This window comes from Alosa pseudoharengus, unplaced genomic scaffold (genome assembly GCF_046254945.1).
Source record: "Alosa pseudoharengus isolate Yale_2024_CS ecotype anadromous, Long Island Sound unplaced genomic scaffold, YU_APseudo_1.1 YU_APseudo_1.1_scf_18, whole genome shotgun sequence".
Lineage (NCBI taxonomy): Eukaryota > Metazoa > Chordata > Actinopteri > Clupeiformes > Clupeidae > Alosa > Alosa pseudoharengus.
This window is the reverse complement of record NW_027468650.1, coordinates 13,104,297-13,114,296: the sequence shown is the minus strand read 5'-3', so window position 1 is coordinate 13,114,296 and position 10,000 is coordinate 13,104,297. Positions and strand designations below refer to the sequence as shown.

The 10,000-nt window shown below is 46.4% G+C and overlaps 1 protein-coding gene across 3 annotated transcripts in view; it reads right to left on the bottom strand.

The window, feature by feature from the left end:
* Positions 1-6,874: 6,874 nt before the first annotated feature.
* The window catches only part of znf438 (zinc finger protein 438), a 42,711-nt gene continuing 39,585 nt past the window's right edge, over positions 6,875-10,000 (bottom strand). For all 3 annotated transcript variants that reach the window (XM_076290263.1, XM_076290265.1, XM_076290264.1), the window contains 2 exons: positions 9,660-10,000; positions 6,875-8,019 (listed from right to left, as the gene is read on the bottom strand). The exon at positions 9,660-10,000 is cut by the window's right edge and continues 1,079 nt beyond it. In XM_076290263.1, the coding sequence (XP_076146378.1) occupies positions 7,503-8,019; positions 9,660-10,000 (858 nt within the window). In that variant the 3' untranslated portion in view covers positions 6,875-7,502. The remainder of the gene's footprint in view (positions 8,020-9,659) is intronic.

The window sequence follows — 10,000 nt, the reverse complement described above, 5'->3', positions numbered from 1 at the left end:
ACACACACACACACACACAGCTCTCACCTTGTCTTCATTTCTATTGCAGTTGTTTCCCTCCTCCCACTCCTCTCTCTCTTTCTCCCTCTCAGTGAAGAGCTCGCTCCTCCTCTCTCTCCCTCAGTCTCTCTTTCTCTCTCTCCATCTTCTCCCTCCTTTCTCTCTCTCTTCCTCTCTCCCTCTCTCCGTGAAGAGCTCGCTCCTCTCCATTCTGCAATCTTGTTGCTCTTTGATCTCCCCTCTGCCATCAGAGCCTCTGCAGTAGAGATGGAGGGAGGCGAGGGGAGAGAGAGAAAGCGAGTGATGAGAGAGAAAAAAGAGGATGGAGAGGGAGGGATGATTAAAGAGAAATATGCATCTGTGTCTCATATATGGCTTGCTTTCTCAGAAGTTGGAAGATGCTGAGCTGTGTGAGTGTATGTGTGTGTGTGTGTGTGTGTGTGTGTTGTAGACAGCTTCCTGCTATTTGCTGCTCCGTTGTTACTCTGAGGGGCTCTTGCAACAAGATATAAACGCTGAAAGAAAGTGCGAGAGAGAGAGGCAGTATTAACAAGGAAACCACCGGAGAGAGAGAGAGAGAGAGGGAGAGAGAGAATTAGTGAAGGGAGTTTTCTGTTCTGCTATTCTCTCTGCCCGGAACAGATAGGCCTGACTGTTGGCCCTGATACAGGGGATTTACAGCAGCACCTCCACCTCCAAACACCTCCCAGCACCACCACCCCCGAGCACCAGCACCTCCCAGCACCACCACCTCCAAACACCTCCCAGCACCACCACCTCCAAACACCTCCCAGCACCACCACCCCCGAGCCATGTAGACATCCATGTGTCCCTTTGACTGATGTCTGGAGTGTGTATGTATGTATGTATTTATGTGTTAGTAATGAGTGTTGTGTGATGAGGAATACATATGCTGTGTGTGTGTGTCTGTGTGTGTTTGTTTGTGTTTGAGTATGTAGAAAAGGAGGTACATCCACCCTTGTTTGCGTAATTATAGTATGTAGAGAATAGCCTGTAAAATACATCAGAGCAGTGCTTGATAATTGTATTAATGTATGTGCCATGCAAGCTCAGCTCAGAGTAACCTACATGTGAAGTCTGGCAGTTAATGACGTCTGTGTGTGTGTGAGTGATGAGGTGGGGGTAGGGTTTAATAAAGGTCAAACAGACCAGAGGTAGCAAACAGACATTAAGCGCTTTCAGATATAACCTCCGGAGTACATGCGGAGGTTTGTCAAACGGAGGTCCTACCCTTCGGATGATTCAGATATGATGCTAACCTGCGGACCTAATACTGACCTTATACGGACGTATGTGTGAACGACATACACGCACATTACAGAATCTCCGTGTGGTTGTCGAGTGAGGGGTGGGGGCTTAGAGTTCACAAGATGCGAGATATATGACGCAAAATATATGCGGCCGCTGCCTGTCACAGCTGCTTTTTACAAAGTGTAGCCTATGCATTATAGGCTAAAGAGAAATATATTGTGCGTAGGCTAATACTTGAAGTAGGATAGTCACGTAAGTGCGCACATACAGTATTTGTATGTGTGCTTCGAGTAAACACATTTATCTGTTTTCAACGTTATGTGCCAGAATCTGGTTTGCGTTGGAGAGAGAGAGCATGCACACACTTTATGGTAGGCTACCAGCCAATTCAGTAGGCTAACTCAAGACTTCAAGGCCATCATACAACGTTTTTAAGCAACAAACAAAATACTACATAACAGTGAAGTTTTTTCATGATTTATTTTTTTCCAAAAGCATACTATCCCCATGCAGGCGCGCTGGGACATATTTTTGACCATGGGTGCTGAATAACAAAATAATGGATGTCCAACGATTTCTCCTCTAGCATGATATGATTTGAATTTAGACAGCTACGCCATTTCAACGCGATGTATGAGTAGGCCTAAGAGCGAGAAGTTTTATAATGCCCTTGCCACTCCGACTCATCAATAAAAACTGCGTGCACACACACCAGACCAGCACTTGACTTTACATCATTAAACTATTTCAGTATATTGCTTTTCTGATTGTCAAAACCACACCTAACTTATGGCGTCTCCACTCCACAGCAAAAGTGTCCTAACCACGTTACAGCTGTTTCTATCTGAGCGACTCCAATAGTGAAAGGATTTCAGTGTCATATTTCGGTGGCACTAGCTAAGCTGTCGTGGAACTCGAGATGACATGTCTACAGGTCTCACCAACACGAAATTGTAATTGCAAAAGATGCATCCTACCTCATCTGTTGTACTGTAGTTATTCGAAATTGGGCTTTTCACAATCCAACGATATATCCAAAGTGCGAACTAGTTGGTGATGGTTTATGAAAACTGCAGTATGCATGCTACACGGAGTTCTGACAGGGCTGTGCATGGCCTAATAAGCAGGCAAGATATAACCCACGATCGCCATGGTTTCGTTGTCAATTCGTATTTGTGGTAATAATGACAGCAACAATAAAACCATCTGTATCTTACGATCTTCATCATTCTTGACAGATCACCAGCCTCCTCTGGATGGTCATATGCATAATTAGCCTATAGCCTACCTTTAGTTTTCATTTAATTTTAAACACGAATCTACTGTCTTTACTGCCGGGAGAGAAAAAAAATCCTGTATTCTTTTCTGTAGCCTAATTCTGCCTAAGGTTATCAATGAACAGAAAACCGTGTTGGCTAACAATTTATTAAATACTCCTGTTATTGTCGTCCGTCAACAACGTCGCTGTAGGCTACTGCCTTTTCAGCGCCTTCTGCTTATGATGATTCAGTCTTTTGAATTCGTTTGGCCTTGCCATGCAGTTGTAGGCTACAATGTGCCATTCCCTTCATGTGTTTTATCAAAATGTTGTATGCCCTCATGGACAGTAGCTCCGTGATGTCTGCATCTTTCCATGTCGGAGATTTTCTGGACAGCACTATGCCACTCCATCATAACACTGGCATTTAAGTCAGATTTAACCACATGGACGCACAAAAGAAACGTCACCAACATGCCCTCTCACTAGGTGTGATTTTAACCGCATGTTCTACGCCTCGTTCAGACACAGCACATTTACATAATGTCCGGAGGAAATACTAGGTCGGGGGTAGTATAAACACCGGGTGAATTCGGACTTCCATATGACCGGTTATGTCGTTCAGATATACGGCCCCACCGTTTAACATCGGCAGAACCTCCGGTCTTACACGTATGTCTGAAAGCGCTTACTAACTCACACTCATACCCACACACACACACACACACACACACACACACACACACACACACACACACACACACACAGAGAGACAACAGTAAACCTATACAGACAGATTGGAGTCTGTGTGGAGGTGAAGCATGTGGAGACACTCAGCCTCCAGTTACCCTCCTGGACACATACACACACACACAACATTACATACACACACCAAACACTACATACATAGACACACACACTCAACACTACATACAGACAGCACACCCACACACATAGCACTACATACACACATACACATACCTAGGTAATCGAAATTACATGTGTACACAGTACACTCACACACAAAAACACAGAAGGACATGCACATCCAATCATGCGTACACACACACACACACACACCATCTCATTATTCCCATTTTCTGTGTCCCTCCAGACGGATGCGTCCAGTCCACCGCCTGAGGAAAGAGAGATGGTAAGAAGAGAGGATGAAAGGGGGGAGAAAGAGAGAAAGATAACCGATGGGCACAGGGGGAAAAGGGGGATCAGAGAGAGACGGCTAAAAGGAGACAGATAGAAAAACAGAGAGAGGGGTGAAGGAATGGACATCAGAGCCAACTGGAGTTTATGTTCTTTATTGAGGCACCATGAACGAGGAGGAGGAGGAGGAGGAGGAAAGGGGGACACAACAGTCACTAGAACAGGCAGAGGTCAAAGGTGAAAGGTCACCCAGGGAGGAGGGCTATGCCCAGCTCCAGCGGCATTAAATTACAGGCATGTGCCTCTCCACATATCTATCCGAAACTGGAAATACACACACACACACTCTCTCTCTCTGTAGAGCAGTTGTCGCCAACCCGTCGATCGCGATTGACCAGTAGATCTTCAGGACTTGCCCAGTAGATACCGAGAATAACAGGACAAGTAAAAACAGTTACCAAATTCCCACATGTTCGCCAACGTTTACAGGGCGTAGCCTACATTTCAGCGCGGGATAGGATAGCGCATGATTTATTCAAGACCTAGCCATCATAATGCGAGAAATTCCTGCATACATTTACAGTGCTGTCTGATAACGTTAATCTAATAATGGAGCAGCGTGAATGCGGGACCGGATGGACCAACTTCTGACTTGAACCAACCGAACGTAACCCCATGATGCAGACACTAGAGACGCACGGTTCACGGTTACAGCCGCGGACTCCGCGGTTAAACCGCGGATCGGGCGGATGACGTGTAGAAATATAATATTTTAATTAAATTCGGGCGGGTGGCGGTTGAACCAATCAAACGTATCACCCATATACATTAAAACAACCAGCGGATGGCGGGCGGGTGCGGTTTTGAAAATTGGTCAAAAAAACGTTGGTGCGGATGGATGGCGGATGGATGATAAGTTTTGCTATGCGGTTACGGTTGAAATAATAGCCCATCCGCGCATCTCTAGCAGACACACACGCGCACAGCACCACTTTGCAGGTGCGCTCTCTTTCTCTCTCTCTGTCTGTCTCTCTCGCAACAGGACTTGTCACCGCTGAAGTCAAATTATGCTAGGTGCAACTGCTAACTGACAGAAAATAAAAAACAAAAGTTTAGCGATCAGGAATTTGTTCTCCATTTGAAGAATGTAATCGATTGCAGACGTGCACAGACACGGAGTGCATTGTAGGCCTAGGCTTAGGTTACTTTCACTAGAGTGTGCATTAATTACGTGAAAGATGCTTCATACCAAAACAGTGATCAAACATCAAATTTATCATGACGTATTGTCACAAACACTTACTCCATTAGTAAGTAAGTGACTATGTAAGTGTTCTCATTGACGCCTGGGTGGAGGATGTGTTATTTTTGACTAAATAAAAGGCCTTAAATTGGAAGTATTTTAGCTTTGATTTTCTTTTGACGCTTCAAGGTAGATCTTGCCTTTTGTTCAGGGTGAGGTTAGGGATCTTGGGCTCAAAAATGTTGATGACCACTGCTCTAGAGGTACACACATGGTACTGTCACAGAAAAAATATCTCTCACACACACACAGTAGGGAAAGGACTGAGAGCTTCTGATGATGAAATTCGAGCCAGTGTTTAAAGGGAAACTTGGCAGGATTTCCCCCTCTGCTGGAGAAATTGTGCATTATGCTATTTCAAACTGGGAAAAGGTAACAAACGATAAAGCACATGGATTTGTTTACAAGCTAGCGAACGGTTAGCATAAGTTTGGCAGAACTATGTGGATGTTACAAGGTAAGAAACACAATTTAAAACAAGTTTCTTGTTTCTCACTTCTCTTTCCGGGACGGTAAGTCTCAATGTTGCAAGGTTGGTTTTCCGCCTGGGGACGCTAGGCGCAGCGGGGAAAGTCACCATTTTCACCGGAACAGGTCATTTAACCATCCAAATGATTTCTAAACGGGTTTATTACGTTGAAATAGTTGCCAAGTTCCCCTTTAAAGTTAGTTTGATGACACAGTCAGTAGGAGCATCTGATTGTTCCAGAGATGACGAGCAGAGTCAGAACGGCGCCAGCGTCAGAACAGAGTCAGAACGGCGCCGTTAAAGGGATCAACTGCAGGGACGTCCCAACGGAGAGGAATAATAAATACATCTGGGCATTGAAACGGCGCTGAGAGTCATGTTGGCATGTTTACTAGCTTATGCCAGACTTAGTAACACTAACACTGCCACCCTCCACCTACTCCCACCAGTGTGCAGTGTACATGCAAAACAACTCTGGGCAGGTTTCCCAAAGCGGTCAGATCTAGGTGACACGTTAGTTCTTCTTTACAGAGACCAGGAAAGTCCCGGAGAGGTTTTTTTTTTTTTTTTTGTCTTTTCTTGTCGTTATCTTGTTAAGAGAATCTATGCTCATGGAAAACATTCTAACGTCAAAGCCGGTATTCCAAGTAAGCGCTCCGCAAAAAGTCCAAACTGCTAACAGCAGCTCTCCGTGTTACGGACATGACACAGCCAGAGGTGTGACGGAGTGAGGGCACCTGAAGCGCTGGCGGAATGACAGCAGACACGACGGGCCCTCTGTTATGATTGACAGCAGAGCTGTCCGCAGGAGAGGAGGGGGGGGGGTCAGAATGACGGCCACTCTGTTATGGCGACACATAAAACAGAACGTGTGGTAGAACGATGGCAGACTGGTAATGACAGCAAGGCTGACTGAGTAAGATAGTTCACGGTTCTAAAAGTACAAGAGTGAACAGGCAGACAAACAGCTTGATGAGAGGGTTAAGAAATTGAAAGCATTACTAGGATGATAATGTTTGGGGAAATGAAAGCATTACTAGGGTGACGATGTTTGGAAAATGAAAGCATTAGGATGATGATGTTTGGAAAATGACAGCATTACCAGGTTGATGATGTTTGGGGAAATGAAAGCATTACTAGGGTGATGATGGTTGCTAGGGTTACTAGAGTGATAAAGTGAACAGATCTCCATTCATCTTAAACAGCACCATGGTGACTACATTATTCAATGCAAATATATATGAATATATACGTATAAATATTTAGGTATTTATTTGTCTTCATCTCTATAAATACTCAGTATATTCTATGTCTATGAGAACAGTATGTGGATAGATTATTTGATGTAAAACATTCAATTACCCTGTCATTGATTTCTTTTAGAACAATTGAGCACAGTTTAACAACATTAACAACAGTCATTTGAAAACAGAAAATGTGTACATCTCACAATCAGTGAGCCACAACACACACACACACACACACACGTATAACAATTAAAACCCGCCTCTTTAGTGGCTGTCTTCGAAATATCTCTCTGAGAATATGGAGTTTGCATCATTATGTAACCCAAATATTCCCATATTCCCATCCTGAGAGCATGGACCTGTGGTTGGCCGGTAACATACTGGCAGAGCTGTGATTGGCTACTGAGAATCCGACAGAGATATGATTGGCCGGGAGCTTCACTGTCTGTCTGATATCTCTCTTAGCCTTGTAGTGATAGCCCTGTGAGTTAGCTTCAAACAAAACAAAACTTAAATAATCAGTTACACACAGACTACACAAAACACTCTAGTTTGAAAACAATCCTATAAATTACAATTCTTAACTTCAAGAAAAAAAAAATATAAAAGTAAAAACAACTTGACATTCAAATGAAGAAAGCAGTGCAACCAGACATGGCTAAACAGCTGAACAGCTAAAACTGTAGTAGTGGTTTATGTCACACATCTTACTCGTACTCTTACACACACACACACACACACGCACACACACACACACACGCGTGCACGTGTCCTTCCGTGGTGCATCAGGGGTTGCTAGGAGACACTGCTGCCATCAGTCTCCCCGCCCTCGTTCAGAGCGTCCCACAGGAGAGGGGGGTTTTCACAGTAGTGCCGGCCCCTCCAGTGCTCAAGCACTTCCTGTTTGCTGTCCAGCACGACGCTGCACAGGAAGCAGTGGACACCGCGTCCAGTCCTGAGCCCCGCCGCCGACGCCGCCGCACCCCCCGGGCGCCGGCCGCACGCGTGCCGCTTGAGTCTGGACGCGGACAGGAAGACCTCCTGGCAGCGCCCGCACCTCCGCAAGGCTCGCCGCTCGTTCAGCTGCCTCCAGTAGTGGGCGGCGTGCTTCACAAGCTCCTCCTCCACGGTCCGGCCGCCGCCGCAACCGCCCGTAGGACCGCCCCCCGAGGGCCCGGGGCCTGCTGATTGGCCGTGGACGTAGAGGAGGTGGAGCTGCATGTCGGAGAAGGTGGGCGTGACGGCTTGGCACCGGCCGCATTTGATCTGCAGCTCCACGGGGTCCTCCATGTCTTCCTCACAGAGCTCCGTGCTGGACACACAACACACACAGGAGAGGAGAGGAGAGGGTCAGTGAGAGTGTGTGTGTGTGTGTCATGAATTTCCCCTTGGGGATCAATAAAGTATCTATCTATCTATCTATCTATCTATCTGTGTGTGTGTGTGTGTGTGTGTGTGTGTGTGTGTGTGTGTGTGTGTGTGTGTGTAAGTGAGACACAGAGACAGAGGAAGTACTGTGTATTGGTTTTCTTGTGCAATCACATGCTCTCGTAAAAAAATGCAATTACAAATTAGTGAGATGAAAACTAGACATAAACCCCTGGCAGAGTTGGAACAAAAATACACCACACCATGTGCTTATTTTTTTAAACCCTAAATTACTTATTCTTTTTTATGATTCTTTACCAGTCAATTGCCTTCAGGGGATTAAATGGACACCAGGCAAGCCTGATGCTTTTTCTCTACGAAGCTCCCCCTAGCGTCTGTACGTGTCGATACGTGTGCGAGCCCTCGCTCGGTCTGAATCTTTTTTCCTTTTCTTCTTCCGTCAAGGGTTTTCGCTGCTTCTTCGCCGGCTCTGCCATTATACACACGTTTGCAACAATCGCTAGTGTTTCGTTAGCCTGCCTCTGTGCTGGGGATACAGGATGTAAACTGATCCTGCTTCTCGCGATGTCTGAGACTTTGGGCCCGTCCCATTTCTCCCCCCTTAAAACTTCCACTTGGTTTTGATTGCCCTCAACATTAAAGCCCCCTCGACAAGGGAAGTGGAGGTGAAGATCTTTCCCTATGAATTGGGACACCACTAAATGCAAATTAGCGTAGCGAACGTGCTCACCTACGTCACGCGCAGCGCCGACGTGTCTACCGGTAGTAGCCTGCTACTATTTTCATTCAGGAACATGCCCATTCCAGCGGTCGTTGTTGTGTGGGCTGTGCTGGTTTATCTACGTCTAGTTAATCAACAAAGATATTCGTGTTCATGTGAACGCCAGAACACCCACCTTAAATATTGACGAAACTACCCAGATCAGATATATAACGTTATTTGATGGGCAGACTCTCTCAAAGCACTCAGCAGATATCATGAACATCGTCAGATAGCTTCGTGAGATATTTTCTAACATTAGTGTTCAAAACTCAACAGTCCATCAGATGTGCATCCAGCTAACATATTCCAACATATTCCGAAATTTTAATATGCTTATTTGCGAAAATATATGAAATTTGGCCGGCTCGCTTAGCTCGCACGGTATCCAGGGTAATTTCATCTCCCACTTCGTTTTAAGCCTGCATCGGTCCTGGCTATGTTTTGAGGGTTGATTTTAAGGGGAAAATAGCACTTCCCCTTGCTCCCTAAAGTAATGGGACACCCTAGCCCTACACGTGCACGCGCAAAAACGAGGGTTAGGGCAAAAATCTAGGGGTAGGGGAGGTATTGGGACGGGGCCTTAGTGAGACTGAAGGACGGCGGGTACAATTCACCAAACTTGCAAGCGGGATATTCTTCCTACAGGCAGTAGAGGCGGGCGAGAGAGTCTTCATTCGCCCTGTAATGAGTCATTTAACCATATACCGTCTTATGAAGAGGATTAATTAACACGAAAACATTGCCTAAAAGTCTAAAAAAGAGTGAGTGTGTGTGTGTGAGTGTGTGTGTGTGTCTCTCACCCGGGGGTGTGTTCCTCGTGCTGGGCGATGGAGGGCTCCACGGTCAGGATGACGCGGTGCAGCTCACGCAGGTGACTGAAGAACACGCCCACGTAGCTGAAGGCCTTCTGGCAGAACAGACAGCGCAGCAGAGGCCGCGGCCGGACGCGCGTGGACCCGAGCGGACCGCACCTCACCCGCCGCACGGGCCTCGCGTGGCCACGCTCCAGCTCCAGGCCCGCCTCTGTCACCGCCGGTGTTGCCATCGACGCCGACGCCTTGCCACGATTGGCCAGCAGGAGGTGGCTGGTGGTCAGGTGAGCGGTCAGGTGGTGCTTGTGCTGGAAGCAGCGTCCGCAGGT